General features: G+C 41.9%; 1 protein-coding gene across 1 annotated transcript in view; it reads left to right on the forward strand.

Moving 5' to 3' along the window:
- The first annotated feature begins 3684 nt into the window (after positions 1-3684).
- The window catches only part of ca5a (carbonic anhydrase Va), a 45984-nt gene continuing 33455 nt past the window's right edge, over positions 3685-16213 (forward strand). Inside the window, exon 1 of the mRNA XM_060928477.1 lies at positions 3685-4004. Within this exon, the coding sequence (XP_060784460.1) occupies positions 3866-4004 (139 nt within the window). The 5' untranslated portion in view covers positions 3685-3865. The remainder of the gene's footprint in view (positions 4005-16213) is intronic.

The following is a 16213-nucleotide window of genomic DNA, read 5'->3' on the forward strand; positions in this document are numbered from 1 at the left end:
GTCGCTGGACTTTTCTATGTTGGTGAACGGATACGGTAGCTGGTGATGGTTGAGCCTTCTTTTTCTTCTTATGATACATCTTCAACTTCAGATGTTTCTGCTTAAGGTCTGCCTTGACTTTTGCCAAAGCATTTCCTTTCAATCTTTCTTGTAACCATCTAATTTTGTCACCTCTGTTTTTGATCTGCTGATCCTTACGCTTCAATGCCTGGTAGACCACACACTTTGGGCATTTCATCTTTTCTGTAAGGGCCTTTATCTTTTTCTTGAAAGCCTTTGCCTCTTTAATCTTACTCTGTGTGGTAAATTGGAGTCTCCTCTTCAACATGGCCTTTCTAGGAGTAAGTTGTTCCACCGCAGACCGAGTAGCCACATTTGATGTCGATGGGGTATGGTGAGGCATGATGAAGCAAGATCAGTGGAAGGCTGGAGATTATTATTATTATTATTATTATTATTATCACTGTCTGCTGTTTCACAGGGCTTATCCTCAGGACAGAGAGTACTCGAAAGGCAAGATTGAGCTGAACCCACATCTTCTACAACATCAGGTTGTGGCACGGCATCTGCAGGAGGAAGCCGATTAACATCTGGAATATCAGCTTCATCTTGAGCAATGTCTTCAGCTTCTGCTCCTTGAACAGAAGTACCGACTCCTACATTGAAAGTGTCATTGCAAATGTCACTGAATAAGCTGAACTCCCTTTGACTGCTTTTTAAATTTTTAAATTTCATTAAAGTTCTTGACACAAGGCTTTTTATCCTGGAACTGAGTACACTCGGCAAACTTTCAGCATCTTCTCTGTCTTGGCTCGACTACTTGACGAGGACAAATATGCCTGAAGGACATGCCCATTCTTCAGCAAGGACACACTCCCAGGAAGCATAGCAAAGTGTGCCTCAAGATGGCATCTGGCTGTACCTGGCTGGCTGTCAGCTTGCAGCTTTCTTTTCTTTTTAGGTGGCATCTGAAAAAGACCAATGTACAACTTAAAAAATAATCCTGAAAATTATCATGAGCAATTAACATTAAAATATGATAGACTCTACCATTTCAAAGACTTAAGGTACAATCATTACATCTTTCTTATCATAAACATGAGGAACTGCAACCATACCATTCATATTTCAATGAATTTTATACTCATATCAGGCAGAAGATGAGGAACTTTCAGTTTGTTAACTAAACTTAGCTTACCATGCAATCAGTGAAATTACTTCTGACACGAACTTGTCAGGATGGGCCTGGAAGAATGTCAGTTACCCCTTTTCCACCAAATCAGTTCCAGGGCTGGTTCGGGGCTGGTGCTGCTTCACAACTCGTTCAACTTGCGAGCCAGCTGAGAACCAGTTTGCTTTTCCATAGCTCGCGGTGCTAAGGGAAGCAACGTCATTATGTCGTTGTATACGTCAGTTACGTCGCTACGTTTGCATAAACCTTGGCGCGAATATCGAAGCAAAAACAACACGGAAGAAGCAGCAGCAGCAACAACAACAATAATAATAATGGATGACTTCGCGTTTGTACACCTGCTGCTTCTCGTTGCTTAAAAATGGCGATCTTTCGCGGTCTTGTTATTGTTGTTGGTCTTAACAACTCCGCCCCCCCGCTGACGTAAGCGGTTCTTTCCTCTGGCCCAGCAGAGAGTTGGTGCTCGCCTGGAACCGGTTTTTCTGGCCCCAGGGCCAGTTCTTTGTCAGTGGAAACAGAAAACCCGGTTCCAAACTAAGCACTGGCCCCGAACCAGCCCTGGAACTGCTTTGGTGGAAAAGGGGCAAGTCTGAGCCTACAAGCACATTAGTTGGGTCCTGCTCCTGAAAAGTAAATAAAAAATAGCTACAATCAATTAAACGTAAAATAATTGCAAAAAAATATATACTAATCCAAACAGCACGTGGCTATATGTTCACAATCACAACATGTCATTTAATCAGATGATGCCATTCAGGTTAGGTGACCTCCTGCCCAGATACTTCATCAATTCCAACTCCTGCAGAAATCCCAAATCATCGGGCAAACTGAAGGCTAGATCATCTACAAACATCATGAAACAGGACTTCTGATGCTAATAAAGAGATATGCAGCCATAATTTTGCATCACACTGAATTTAAAACTGCTTATTTTTTTAAGTTTTAGGGCCCATTTTCCCTTAATGCGGAGTCCGCCATGATGGATCATCAACTTGCACATCCCTCAAACAGGGGCTTCAAAATATACCTTAGAATATTCAGACTGCAATGAAACTTCACAGAACTTTAGGAAAGAATATATAATATATTTGAAAAGTGGGCGGGGATGCAACTGCCAAGCATGACATCACCCAAAGTCTGGACGTTTCCACTGATTAATTTTCTTAAAACTCAAATCGTTTATTATAAATATTTAGATATAAACACTGAGCTTGTACAATTCATCCGTTAAAAAAATAAATTTAATCTTTTTTTTTTTGGAAAGTGGAGCGCCGTTGTCCAATCAGCTTTCACTTCCGAAGGGCGTTCCCATGGAGGACGAGATGAGTCATCTCATCTCATTATCTCTAGCTGCTTTATCCTTCTACAGGGTCGCAGGCAAGCTGGATCCTATCCCAGCTGACTACGGGTGAAAGGCGGGGTACACCCTGGACAAGTCGCCAGGTCATCACAGGGCTGACACATAGACACAGACAACCATTCACACTCACATTCACACCTACGCTCAATTTAGAGTCACCAGTTAACCTAACCTGCATGTCTTTGGACTGTGGGGGAAACCGGAGCACCCGGAGGAAACCCACGCGGACACGGGGAGAACATGCAAACTCCACACAGAAAGGTCCTCGCCGGCCCCGGGGCTCGAACCCAGGACCTTCTTGCTGTGAGGCAACAGCGCTAACCACTACACCACCGTGCCGCCCCGAGATGAGTCAATTTAATAAAATAAATGAGAATCTTCACAGGCATGTTTCTACACACTTTGAAAGTTTACCCTCCCCAGGAGTGGCCGACCAACAAAGATCACTCCAAGAGCAAGGCGTGTACTAGTCGGCGAGGTCACAAAGGACCCCAGAGTAACTTCTAAGCAACCGAAGGCCTCTCTCACATTGGCTAATGCTACTGTTCTTTCCTAACCCTAGTTTCAAAGTGCGTAGAAACATGTCTGTGAAGATTCTCAGTCATCCAGCCATCTCTGAACAGAGGTGGGGGTCTGAGACATCTTTTATCAGCCACCTACTATGCAGCCATCAGCATTCTGATTCTGATTCTATGATGATCCATAAGAGTCAGACAGAACTGAGGAAGCCTTTCGGGTGAGAGGTGAAACGTTTTCAAGAATCTTCAAGCAAGTCCAGTTGCTCTCTTCAACCAATCACAGATTACACTTTTTATTGTGCTATGGAGGTCTTTTACATTTATTTCATTAAATTGACTCATCTCGTCCTCCATGGGAACGCCCCTCGGAAGTGAAAGCTGATTGGACAACGGCGCTCCACTTTCCAAAAAAAAAAAAAAGATTACATTTATTTTTTTAACGGATGAATTGTACAAGCTCAGTGTTTATATCTAAATATTTATAATAAACGATTTGAGTTTTAAGAAAATTAATCAGTGGAAACGTCCAGACTAATGCTTGGCAGTTGCATCCCCGCCCACTTTTCAAAATCCGCCAATCGGTTGTCAAAACGTCACATCGCGTCTGACGTTAGCCTCGCGAGCTGATATGTTATGCCAGCTAGCAAAACATTAGCAGTGTTGGTTTCGGTTCGGGCTCGCAGTAAATTCATCCAGTCATTAAATAATTCACTTTTGGCTGAAGTTGTTTTCGTTAAACCTTTAAGTGTCTCTTCCGGAGTCTGTCGGTGAGCATTAAGCTGTGTGTGTTTGGCCATGGGGGGATTAGCAGTGCTGGCTCGGCGCCTCCACAGGCAGCTGCTGCGGCAGGTTCAGCTCCCCGCTGTGCAGCGCTCGGTTCCGGTCCGCAGCTGTAACCTGTCCGCCTGCTCCAGCAGGTTCGTCCTGTCTCAGAGTGAGTCAATGAGCACCAGTTCCTCTTTCAGTAATGTGGGCTGCTGCTGCTGTTTAATTATATGCAGATGATTTGAGTTAAGAGCAATTCCAGCGTTATGGACGTGACACTTGAACTCAAAATGGCAACAAATGACCCAGTGCATGTTTTATTGTCCCCCAGTATTTAAACAGGTGTTGCATATTTTAAGGCTGTACCATACTGGAGAAGTGATAGAACAAGAACAATTCCCATAGTACATCTAGGGCATGCCAGAAAACGCCAATAAAAGATGCGTTATGGATGTGACAGAAAAAGTATCACTTTTCTTGGGTGACTGTACATTTTTATCAAACTCTGTGAAATCGTAAACCTAATGTCGAAATGGAGATATCCGTTTGATAGAGAGGTCCAAGGTGAATATTAAAAAATCTTTGTTTAAAATATTTTGTATTTTATGCAGAGTTTCGGAAGGAAAAGTCAGCGTTATGGATGTGACGAAATTCCGTTATGGATGTGACGCGTCTGAAATAGACATGACGTATGTTTAGAAAATCAGCAATTTAACCACCATAACCCTTTGAAAAACTCTCTAAATATCAGCTAAAACTATCAAAGTTCTTAAATAATATTTAGGATGGCTATTGTTTTGCTGTTTTGTGGATTTTAGCATACATTTCTGTGGCTTGTGGCAATAATATAGAATTGTACATGATCAAAGTTGGTTTTAGCTTGGGGTTTACATTATAAGAAAGAAAGACTGACAGTGACATATTAGGTTGGTTACAAATTGGTTCAACTTATTCACATCTGTAAAATACAGGCCTAGGTGAGATCTCTGGGAGTGGTTTTGATGTATTACATGTTGCTTTATTTTTGCATGGTGAGGTTGACATTTACATGGAATTGCCCTTAAACATGTTTTTAAACCTGTTTAGGTTCTCAGTGTTCAGCTCCACTAACAATTTCCAGATTCTGGTGCAGCCTGGAACTGAACTGGACTTGCTTTTCCAACCTTATGTTTTGAATCAGTTCCAAATATTGAAGCAAGGGTCAAGTCCTGTATATTTTGCAAAATTATTTGGAAATTGAAAGAAAAAAAAAAAAAAAGCCATCGCCATGAGAACACGATGAAACACGGTGGTGGCGGCATCGTATTAACCAGCCGTCTAGTTTCCAAAACTGTTTACAAATTGCAATTTTATAACTTGTTTTTGCTGTTATCAGCGTTTTAACTGCATTTACAGAAGATACCGTAAATGAAATTTAACTGTAACTTTTGGCCCTTTTCCACTACCCTTTTTCAGCTCGCTTCAGCCCGACACGGCTCGCGTTTCGACTATCTCAGAGCAGCACGACTCAGCTCGCTTCAGCCCTGCTTAGCACCCAAAACTCGCACGGTTTTGGAATGGGGCTGAAGCGAGCCAAACTGAGCCGAGTGAGGCTGGGGGCGTGAGCAGACACTCCCCTGTGCACTGATTGGTGAGGAGGAGTGTCCTCACATGCCCACACACGCCCCGCGAGCACGCTGGGATCTGTAAACACCGTAAACCCGGAAGAAGAAGAATTACGGATTACGAGAATTTCTGAAGCCTTATGCGCCTCGCCTCATCTATACGCTCTTGCCAGTATCTGTTGGCGTTGTCGGTGACAACAAGCCACAGCACCAAGACCAGCAACACTAACGACTCCATGTCCTCCATGTTTATTGTTTACTATTCGGGTCGTGAGACTACCGCTGAAAAGATCACTGATGTCACTGTTTGCGCCGCCTAACGACATCACGTGACGTCCACCCACTTTCGGTAACTCCACCCAATGTGTCCACCCACTTCCAGCCAGCACGGTTCAGCGCGGTTGTAGTCGAAATGCAACTCCAACAGCCCCACTCAGCTCGACTCAGCACGGCACGGCTCAGCCCGACTCAGCCGCGTTGGTAGTGGAAAAGCGGCATTTGACTCCTTTTCTGAATTACGGATCAACTAGAAAACACTGATAATCACGCAACCCTTAATTAAAAAAAAAAAAAAAAAAAAGGGCAGTAATTATACATACACTGATTGTTTAATCCGAAACACCTCACCAAGCTGCTGCACTTCAGACCAGTCCAGCGGCACGGGCGCTTTCCTCTTCTTCCACAGCTTATCCATGGTCAGCAGATACATGATGTCATCTTTGAAGAGCTCAGGAAATGACGAGAAAAGTCAGCTGACTTAGGCCCTGTTCACACGGCAACGGATTCAGGTGAATCTGATAAAATTGTTTATCGTTTCGGCCTGGCGTCCACATGGCACCGGCGTTTTGGGTGCCCCAAAACAAAATCTTTTGAGAACAGGTTCCAGAGTGGAAAGATCTGGCAACGGTGCCGTTGCGAAGTCGTCTGGATGAGTAGAACGGATTTGTTTACGATGACATCACAACTACATGTGCTTCACGCCGGGTAGAAGTGTAACGAACTCGATGCGAGTTGTCAACAAATCCTATAACTTGGTTCATGAAACGCGCTTACAAAATATTTTCACTGCGAATATTTATTGTGTAATGGTGCAAAGTGAGAGAGAGAGAATAGCCCTTAGGGCAGAGTCAATCCCGCCAGCAAAAATAGGGAAAAAAAAGGAGCGATCTCACCTCTTCAGATGTTGGTTTAAGTCCTACAATACATTCCTCAAAAAGGGTGTAGAAGAACAAATTAATCCATCAACGTGTAGCATTCAATTTATTCCGGACCATTAAAGACGCCGCCTTCCGCGTAGAATCATATGTCATCTTCGCTGCCATATTGGATAGGTCAAAGCGGAGAATAAAGATGCCTCATTCATGTGCTGCGTTTAACTGTACCAACAGGTTTACTGTCCAACAAGATCACAAACGGGATTACCTTTCACAGGTGAGACTGGAAAAATACTTTTCATTGTATTTGGTCATTATAATGTAATTTTACGAACAGATTTTTCTGACTTTGTGGCTAATATGAAGTCTCGCGCATAATAGTTTATGCGCATGCGTCCTTACTACTTCTATTGTTGTGGTGTCTCCGATGGGACCGTCTTACAGCGCACCTAGAGGTGTGGCATGTGTATTGCATCGTTTTCAGCAAGCGTTGCGTTGCCATATGGACCTGATATTTTACTGATCCGTTGCCCATGTGGACCCGATATATATAATTTTTTTTTTTTTTTTTAAATCTCGTTGCCGTTGTCGTGTGGATGTAGCCTTTGAGAATCAAATCATGCTCTTCAAACAGCCATCAGAGATAATTAATTACCAAAAGCTCGTTAGGTTAAAGTGCATATTCTGGACCAATTTCGTTTTTTTTTATATGAAAGAATGTCCCTTTACACACTCATCCAGAAGGGTAATTTTGCACAAGGCCGTCTGTCTACAGCAGAAAAAAATAAAATAACAAAACGCGTCTGGAAAAATCCCAAGCGAGTCTGGAGCCAGATTCGTGACGTCACCTGCGGAAGCGCCAGCAGGCTGCGAGAGCTTTGTACGGTTTCAGTGCACAGCCTGTGTAGACCAAGCGCTCCCATTTCTCTCTCATTGTCCGGTCTTTTGGGAAACGATGAGTACTAATCCCATCATGATTGGTGTTGCTACAGCCTCCTACGATACATCTGTTAACCATTTTAATAATTACGCGATAACGTTGAAGAAATTTGCAGAAAATCACCAGGTCGTTTTCTCATAAACAAACCAGCGCTGACGTAGGATTCAGAAGGAGGCGTCCCGCACGCGACGTCACAAAAATCAATGTTTCCCGGGAAATCCAAATGCCGAGTTTTTTCAGAGGCGGACCAATTCACCTCAAATGGCCTGATTTCAACTGAATTTTTCTGGTATTGCGCAAGGTAAAAAAACTGCACAAAATGTGACAGATATTTGACCGAAGTTTAATATAAAATGGAGAATTACACTGATCTCGCTCCTGAATTTACCCGTGATGTGCACTTTAAAGTGTCATGTGACCTCAAGATAAGTACAAGCTGTTCGTTGAGTTTCTTCGAGAACATGCCTAGTTTAATAAACAACATTATAAAGACAAGTGAGCTGTCAAAACTGGATGTTCTGGAAAAGTGTCAGTCAGGTTTGGTTGTACTGTCGCATTTCTCATCCTGAAAAGATGATAATACAGTGGTGTCATTGTGTATGTGGCCTTTTTGGTTTTCTTATTTCTTCTTTGGCTTTTGTTTTTTCTCCAGAATGTCTGCAATCTTGTTTTTAGTTTCTTACGTTGTGACTCCTCTTAGTGTCGGCTGCAGCACAATCAGGCGTACGCACTGTGTTGCGAAAATGCTCAAAGTTTGATTAAGCAGTCTCAAGAAGTAAAGTGATTATTTTTGCTGCCAGATATATTGGGAATGTGGTACTGAAAGTTTTTTTTTTTTTCTTCTCTCCTTATTTGGACCTACATTTAAAAAAAAAAAACAGATATATGAAGCCATGTATTGAGGGCCTACAGACACTGCATACTCATAATGAAGTTTTATTTATCAATAAATGCCAATGATTATATACAATATTTAGTATAAAATAACCTTTATTCATAAACTTTAAAACAGAACATGTGAAATAAATGCTTATAAATCCATATCAGAATGCCATTATGTATTTCTTAGGTCTAACGTAATGAAATTACATTCCCAGCCCAGGCTATTAAGTAAATTACTCGGTATTTTAAATTAAAATTCATTTTTTAAGTGGCACATTTCTGGATCGAGCTGAAAGATAAAAGCATGACTTGTAGGAAGTGCTGTAGTTCTGTCCGTAATAATACCCCATGTGTGCACAAAATACATCATTCATGCAGTTAGTGATTTTAAAAATAGCTTTATGTAGGTGGATGTGAGAAGGCAACTGCCACTGTAAATACAGAATGTATGTTTACTACTGATGTTAAATAACGGGAACAAGATCAGTGAAGCTTTGGACCTACGGACACTACAAGTAGCCTGTGTTATTTTTACTGATTTTATAACAAAAAAATTATTTATATTGACTGATGCGAGATTTGACAACTAGACTAAAAACAGGCAGCACTACAGCGCTAATCATCATGACTCAAAATGTTAACATTTATTCTTTGTTTGCTCTCATGTTAAATAATTTTCATTAATTTGACACTCGTACCATTTACTGTTCCTTCGTTGTATTTGTTTAGTTATTTTTAACAAAAATCTGTAAATTTAATGGGAGAAATAATCTATGGGTAAATCACTGCAAAATAGGAGCAAGAATGCTTTGGGCCTACGGACTCTACAAACAAGAATTATGTGATTTTTGACTTTTATAACAAAAAATTTATTTATATAAATTGATGTGAGATTTGACAACTAGCATTGTAGACTAAAAACAGGCAGCACGACGGCGCTAATCATATGACTCAATGTTAAAAGTTATTTTTTGTTTGCTCTCATGTTAAATAATTTTCATTAAATTGATACTCCTACCATTACTGTCCTTTCATTGTATAATCATTTGCTCATAATACAATAGTTTTACTTATTTGTAACAAAACTTGGTGAATTTTATGGGAGAAATATGGGTAAATCACTTGGTGCGTTTACATGCACATCCAAATTGAGCTGCTGTCGGTAATCGAGCTAAGGGTCCCAGCAGGGTGCCAGAGAAATCCAATCCTACATGCACACAAGGAAATCGAGCTATTGTGTGAGGTACATTGTGCACCCGAGCCACAGGTGGCGCTACACGCCCCATCGTGTTGATACACTTCCGGTTGTCGTCATGAAGAAGAGCTATTCAAGAGTAAAACAAAGTTATCAGTTCCGTGTTCACCTCAGCCCGGTAGATGGCGGTAATACACATCGATTGTTAACCGCCAATAAATCGACAGAAGAAGAAGAAGAAGTGTTCACAAGAAGAACAACGACGAGGACAGCAACATCAAGAGATGTTGTTCCTCCTGACCTCTTCTGCTGCTCACTACTACTACTGTTGTCATGCCGACCGAGGCTGTTGTGTTTCCCGCTTGTGGTCTCGTCACTTCCGGAAGGGGCAGTGCTGAAGTAAGTAGCTCGACTACGTAGCTCGATAGGGTTTACATGCACTAAGTAGCTCGGCTACAATCACATAATCTAGGTCGCGTAGCTCGATTACGAGAAATCCAGTTCGGTTCGATTTCAGCCGAGCTAAGGTGTTTCCATGGCATTTAGAACTTCGATTTCAGTCGAGCTACGGCAGAAATTCGATTTTCTCTATGTGCATGTAAACGCACTGTATGAATAATAGGAACAAGAATGTTCGGGGCCTACGGACTCTACAAACAAGTATTCAGGTTTTATCGCTGTATGTATTAATCCAATTTATGTTGAGTGCTTATGTTTGATAAAAGTATCCAACAACAAATAGCAGCATACCAATAATTATCAAACAGATTTTTTTTTAGGCAAAATTACATGGGTTCAGGATCCGGTGACAAGACCTAGTATTTTGTAAACCATCAGATAACTGCTGATTCACACAACAGAGACATCATATGCTTGCTTATAAATTACATTTTGAGGATATGCACTACCGTTCAAAAGTTTGGGGTCACCCAGACAATTTTGTGTTTTCCATGAAAAGTCACACTTTTATTTCCCACCATAAGTTGTAAAATGAATAAAAAATATAGTCGAGACGTTTTTCTGGCCATTTTGAGCATTTAATCAACCCCACAAATATGATGCTCCAGAAACTCAGGTGGGGTTTACATTAGACCGTATCAGCGGATCATCAGATTAACGTTTTTAAAACGATTAGCGTGCACACAGCAACACCAATACACGATTCGCGTGCACACAGCAACGCCAATACACGGATACGCTCGGCTCCGCAGGCATCCTGCGCTCCAAATCACTCCGCCCTGAACAGCGAGTGCCCTCTGGAGGGTGCGCACTCCGGCCCTGCGCAGCTCACAGAGCGCGCGAGTGAAGTGCACGAGCAGTAATTCGGGACTGAGCCGCTGTGTGTGTGCTCTCAGTGCATATCGGGCATGCGCGTCACTTACCACTTGCAAGTGGAAGGATGGCAAGCCTAAAGACAATCATAACTACACAATGGGCAGTATTTGCATCAGTATTTGCAGTATTTTCATACTTTTATACTCTTTAATGAAAGGTGATATAAGGCGGAAGTCCGCGCCGTTTTTCAGCAGTCGTGTCACATGACCAACGCCAGCGAATCAGGAAGGTGGATGTCACAGTGACGTTGTCCAATGACGACGCCAGCTAGAGCTCAGCACAGCGTATCCGCGTATTCTCAATGTTTACACAGCACCGGACCAGACACGATCTGGATTGAATACGTGGACGCTGGCGGATTCCTGTTTCCCGGCGTTTCCAGGCGTTTTAATGTAAACGGACAGTGCATCCGCGAAGAAAACGAGACAGATACGGTCTAATGTAAACTTGGCCTCAATCTGCTCAAAGGAAGGTCAGTTTTATAGCTTCTCTAAAGAGCTCAACTGTTTTCAGCTGTGCTAACATGATTGTACAAGGGTTTTCTAATCCTCCATTAGCCTTCTGAGGCAATGAGCAAACACATTGTACCATTAGAACACTGGAGTGAGAGTTGCTGGAAATGGGCCTCTATACACCTATGGAGATATTGCACCAAAAACCACACATTTGCAGCTAGAATAGTCATTTACCACATTAGCAATGTATAGAGTGGATTTCTGATTAGTTTAAAGTGATCTTCATTGAAAAGAACAGTGCTTTTCTTTCAAAAATAAGGACATTTCAAAGTGACCCCAAACTTTTGAACGGTAGTGTATCTTACACTTTAGTCTTTTAGAAAGAGTAGTTTTTGTCAGAAAACATATAATCATGCAAAATGACGCTCAACACATGATTTCATTTTTACATTTTTTTTTAATATAATACTGTGTGACACATTTACTCAGTGAACATGAAAAAAACAATTGATAAAAGAAATAATATTTGCAATTCATTTAAACATTTTTTATTTTTTTTACATTTAAAATATCAATAAATAGCGACTGCAACATCATATCAAATTTATGATAAATTTGGATCACATAATTAGTCATAACTTTGGACTCGATTGATCGATTTCCACAATTTTTTCAGGGATTTTAGATCCAACATAGTTACATAACTCCCATTACTCTTCATGATAGACAAGCAAACTCGTAGGATACAGATACTCGATACTAACAGTAGTTGGTACACCTGATTGTGCTGTCGCCGTGTGATAGTGCCAGTGTGGGATTGCTTTTGAGGGGAAAGGAGCTACCGTATGCTTAAAAAGTCACCAGATGGCATCACAGACTAGGCTAATTTGCATATCAGTCAAATCATGATCATCATAATAATGTAACTTTTATTTTATATTTCTTAAACATGCCCGCTATGGGCGGCACGGTGGTGTGGTGGTTAGCGCTGTCGCCTCACAGCAAGAAGGTCCTGGGTTCGAGCCCCGGGGCCGGCGAGGGCCTTTCTGTGCGGAGTTTGCATGTTCTCCCCGTGTCCGCGTGGGTTTCCTCCGGGTGCTCCGTTTTCCCCCACAGTCCAAAGACATGCAGGTTAGGTTAACTGGTGACTCTAAATTGAGCGTAGGTGTGAATGTGAGTGTGAATGGTTGTCTGTGTCTATGTGTCAGCCCTGTGATGACCTGGCGACTTGTCCAGGGTGTACCCCGCCTTTCGCCCGTAGTCAGCTGGGATAGGCTCCAGCTCGCCTGCGACCCTGTAGAACAGGATAAAGCGGCTACAGATAATGAGATGAATGAGATGCCCGCTATGTCTGAATGTGATCTGATGAAAGTGGATAAGTTTGTACTGAGAACATTTCAGCGTTTTCAGCACAACACAGGTTTGTTGTCGGATCAACATTCGAGAGCCGGATTAGCCCTGAGCACTGCGTTCCGGTGTGCTTTAAAGGGCAAAGCAAATTTCTTCAAGCTTATCTGCAAAAACCAAGATGCTGACTGAAACATATCAGCGTCCATCTGACGTGAGGTGCCGTATTGAGCTGTAAATTGATACCGTGTGCTCTAATCGTCACCTGCTGTTCAGATAGTGTGCGACAGGAAAGGAAAATGACACCGCAGTATATATCACACTGCAGAATTATTATATGCACAGCTTTTACTTTACTAAACCTCATTCTAAAATGTCTTGCTAAAAATAAAACAGAAAGCAGATATTTTTCACATCCTCTCACACCAGGCTGTCTGGAGGTAAAAGATATATAAAGCCGTTTTCTACTGGCTTAATGTTTTGATTTCATGTTTGACATTTTATTTCTCCAATGCCTTTATTTAAAGAGATTAGAAGTGAGGAGGAAAAGTTGTGTATTTAAGAGTTAAAGGAGTACTTTGGTTGGTTTGTACGGTACGTCTTCAGTTATCGAAGATATTTAGATATCTTTTCCATCCAAGATGGCGCCGCAGACGGCCGCCACGGGACTTTGCTCTCTCATACTTTCTATGTTTTTTAGGGCTGTAACGATACACCCAACTCACGATTCGATTCGTATCGCGATTTTTGACCCACGATTCGATACACCCACGATTTTTTAAAAATGTTTTTTTAAAGTAGTAAATTTGACTTATTAACATTTACTTACTTACATTAAGTATTTAATAACAAATAATTCAGACCACTGCAGAGAATGAGTAATATGTATGCAAAAATGAACAAATGTATATCCAAAGATTGTTTTATTTCTCAAAATAATACTGTTGAGCCGGAAGCTCTGTTTTTTTCGGTTCTGAAAAAGTCATTTTTCCAAATCGTGTAAATCCATTAAGATTTTTTTTTTGGGGGGGGCGCTCTCTCACTGTCTCACTCTCATAGGGCCAATGATTTTCTGTGATCGCGGAAAACAGATGGAAATTACGGAATTTTTATGGTGAAACGTTGCTCGCGTGTCAAAATGTAACTGCCGCAGAAGGCTTCCGCCCAAGCAGACATGCCTTCAGTGTTGCCAGATATTGCTAATGTTTTCCACCCCAAAATATGTTCAAAACCAGCCAAAAAGCACCTAAACCTGCCCAATCTGGCAACACTGCATGCCTTTCCGGTCAAGTGATTGTGATTGGCTTGTGGCACACCTAGCCAGCCAATGAGCTGCTTGTTTACAGATTCGCTCCCCGCGTCGCAACCAGAATGGCGACCGCTTAAAAGAAATGAATGCTCTGCCAGTGGCGAGTATGGACGTTGCGTGACTCGCAGAAGATTGTCGCAGGTCGGCGAAAAAACGCCTTACTAATAGATATAAAAAATAAAAGTAATTTAAGTAAGTTTAAAATGTAATTTAAATAAAAAGTAAAGTGTTCATAAATTGAAGTTTGGAAGCGCCTCTGTTTTTGGGCTGAGGAGAAGTTTGAAAGGGTGTACCGCGATTCTGCCTTCTTGTATCGCGATACGGATCGTGGCTCTGCGTATCGCGATTTCGATACGCATATCGTTACAGCCCTAATGTTTTTGTGTAATTGTTGTGTTAATTCTTCTCCGTGCTTCACGGAATGCTGCCCTTCCTGATAAGCCTCTCTCCTGCTTTGCTTCTGCGGACTCGTCTTGTCTGAGAGACCCTTCCTGCACTGTTCTCCGAATCGAAATTATGGATTTGATCAACTGGTCACTTCACGCAATTGACACGATTTTCTCGGTGAGAAGTCTGGGTTCGGGGGAACCTGCCTGGGAGAAGTGGCGGCTCTCCCTGCCAGCACTGCCTTCAAGGCCGTCGCTGTAGAAACGCGATTCTCCCCCTGGAGTTCACTGCAGTGAGACTCTCTCTGTGTGTGGTTTTTTTTTTCCTATACTTTCTTTCTGTCTGTACTATGAAAGCTAAGTCAAATCAGAGTCAAATTCCTCGTGTGTGTAACATACCTGGCAATAAAGTGATTCTGATTCTGATATGTTTGGAATGTGATGCAACTAACAAATATAAGTATCTCACATGCTTGGATTTTCATATCCTTGATTTAAATAACATAATTAAGCTGTGTAATTGTAATTTTTGTAAAAACTGTACTGATTTGGATTAGTTTATCAGGAGGACATCAATATTTCCGAGTTAAAGGGGCTTATTGGAGCCCTCTGCTGGTTGTGGCGTGAAGTGCAGTTGCAGTGAAAAATATGGATAAGCGTTCCTCTAGGACTACGTTCAGACTGCACCCTGAAACGATCCATATCCGATTTTTTTGCCCATATGCGACCTGTATCCGATTTGTTATTGACAATCTGAACGACACAGATCCGATTTTTTCACATGCGACCCAGGCCGCTTGGATATGTGGTCCTAATTCCGATGCATATCCGTTATTTTCACATGTGACTGCAGTCTGACCGGACAGGTCGCATTCATGCGACCTACACGTCATCAACAAGAGACAAACGTCACTATTCTGCGTCGGCTAATCCCGCCTCTTTGGTGGAAAACAACAAGATTTGTACAGTTTTCAGAATTTAAATAGACTTTTATAGAATTGATCAAGCTAATGGTGGATTTGGTAGGGACCTGGATGTTGATCTGTTAGCCTGATTAAATAAAACAGTTTCTATAACTGATTTATAACTTAAACCATCCTGTATTACAAGATTGTTCTGGAAATTTCCAGTAATTTGACACCTTCGGTCTCATTAGTCTGCTGCCCACATTAATCAGATTATTGTCTGAGTTCCGCCGCCGCCACAAAAACCACATCGCCAGGTCTCACCTCATCTCCATGCTTTACTTGCAAACTTGAAGAGTGCGCTTTTTTTTTGTTTATGTATTACGTAGATGTGCTTATTTATTACGTGTCAATTTGCGCATGCGGGACACTTTTGGGTCGTTTTCCGTTCATATTGGAGATCGCATACAAGTCTCATATAATTGGTAATGTGAACGGTCTAACAAAAAAATCAGATTTCACAACAAATCGGATATGGGTCGTTTCAGGTTGCAGTCTGAACGTAGTGTTGATGACTCCGCCCCCACATCATATGCATCCTGAGTGTCTGTTTCACATGATGGAATCGAGATCTATCTGTGTCTTGAGCTACAGAAGTGCTGTCCATAAACTCCTCCACGTGCCCGTTCACCACGTCAGGGACTCGCGCCGTCTATCCTTCACTCCATCCATCTGTCTACCCATCACTCCATCCTTCACTCCAAACCATGTCTATCCTTCACTCCATCCATCTGTCTATCCTTCACTCCATCCATCTGTCTACCCATCACTCCATCCTTCACTCCAAACCATGTCTATCCTTCACT

This window comes from Neoarius graeffei, chromosome 8 (genome assembly GCF_027579695.1).
Source record: "Neoarius graeffei isolate fNeoGra1 chromosome 8, fNeoGra1.pri, whole genome shotgun sequence".
Lineage (NCBI taxonomy): Eukaryota > Metazoa > Chordata > Actinopteri > Siluriformes > Ariidae > Neoarius > Neoarius graeffei.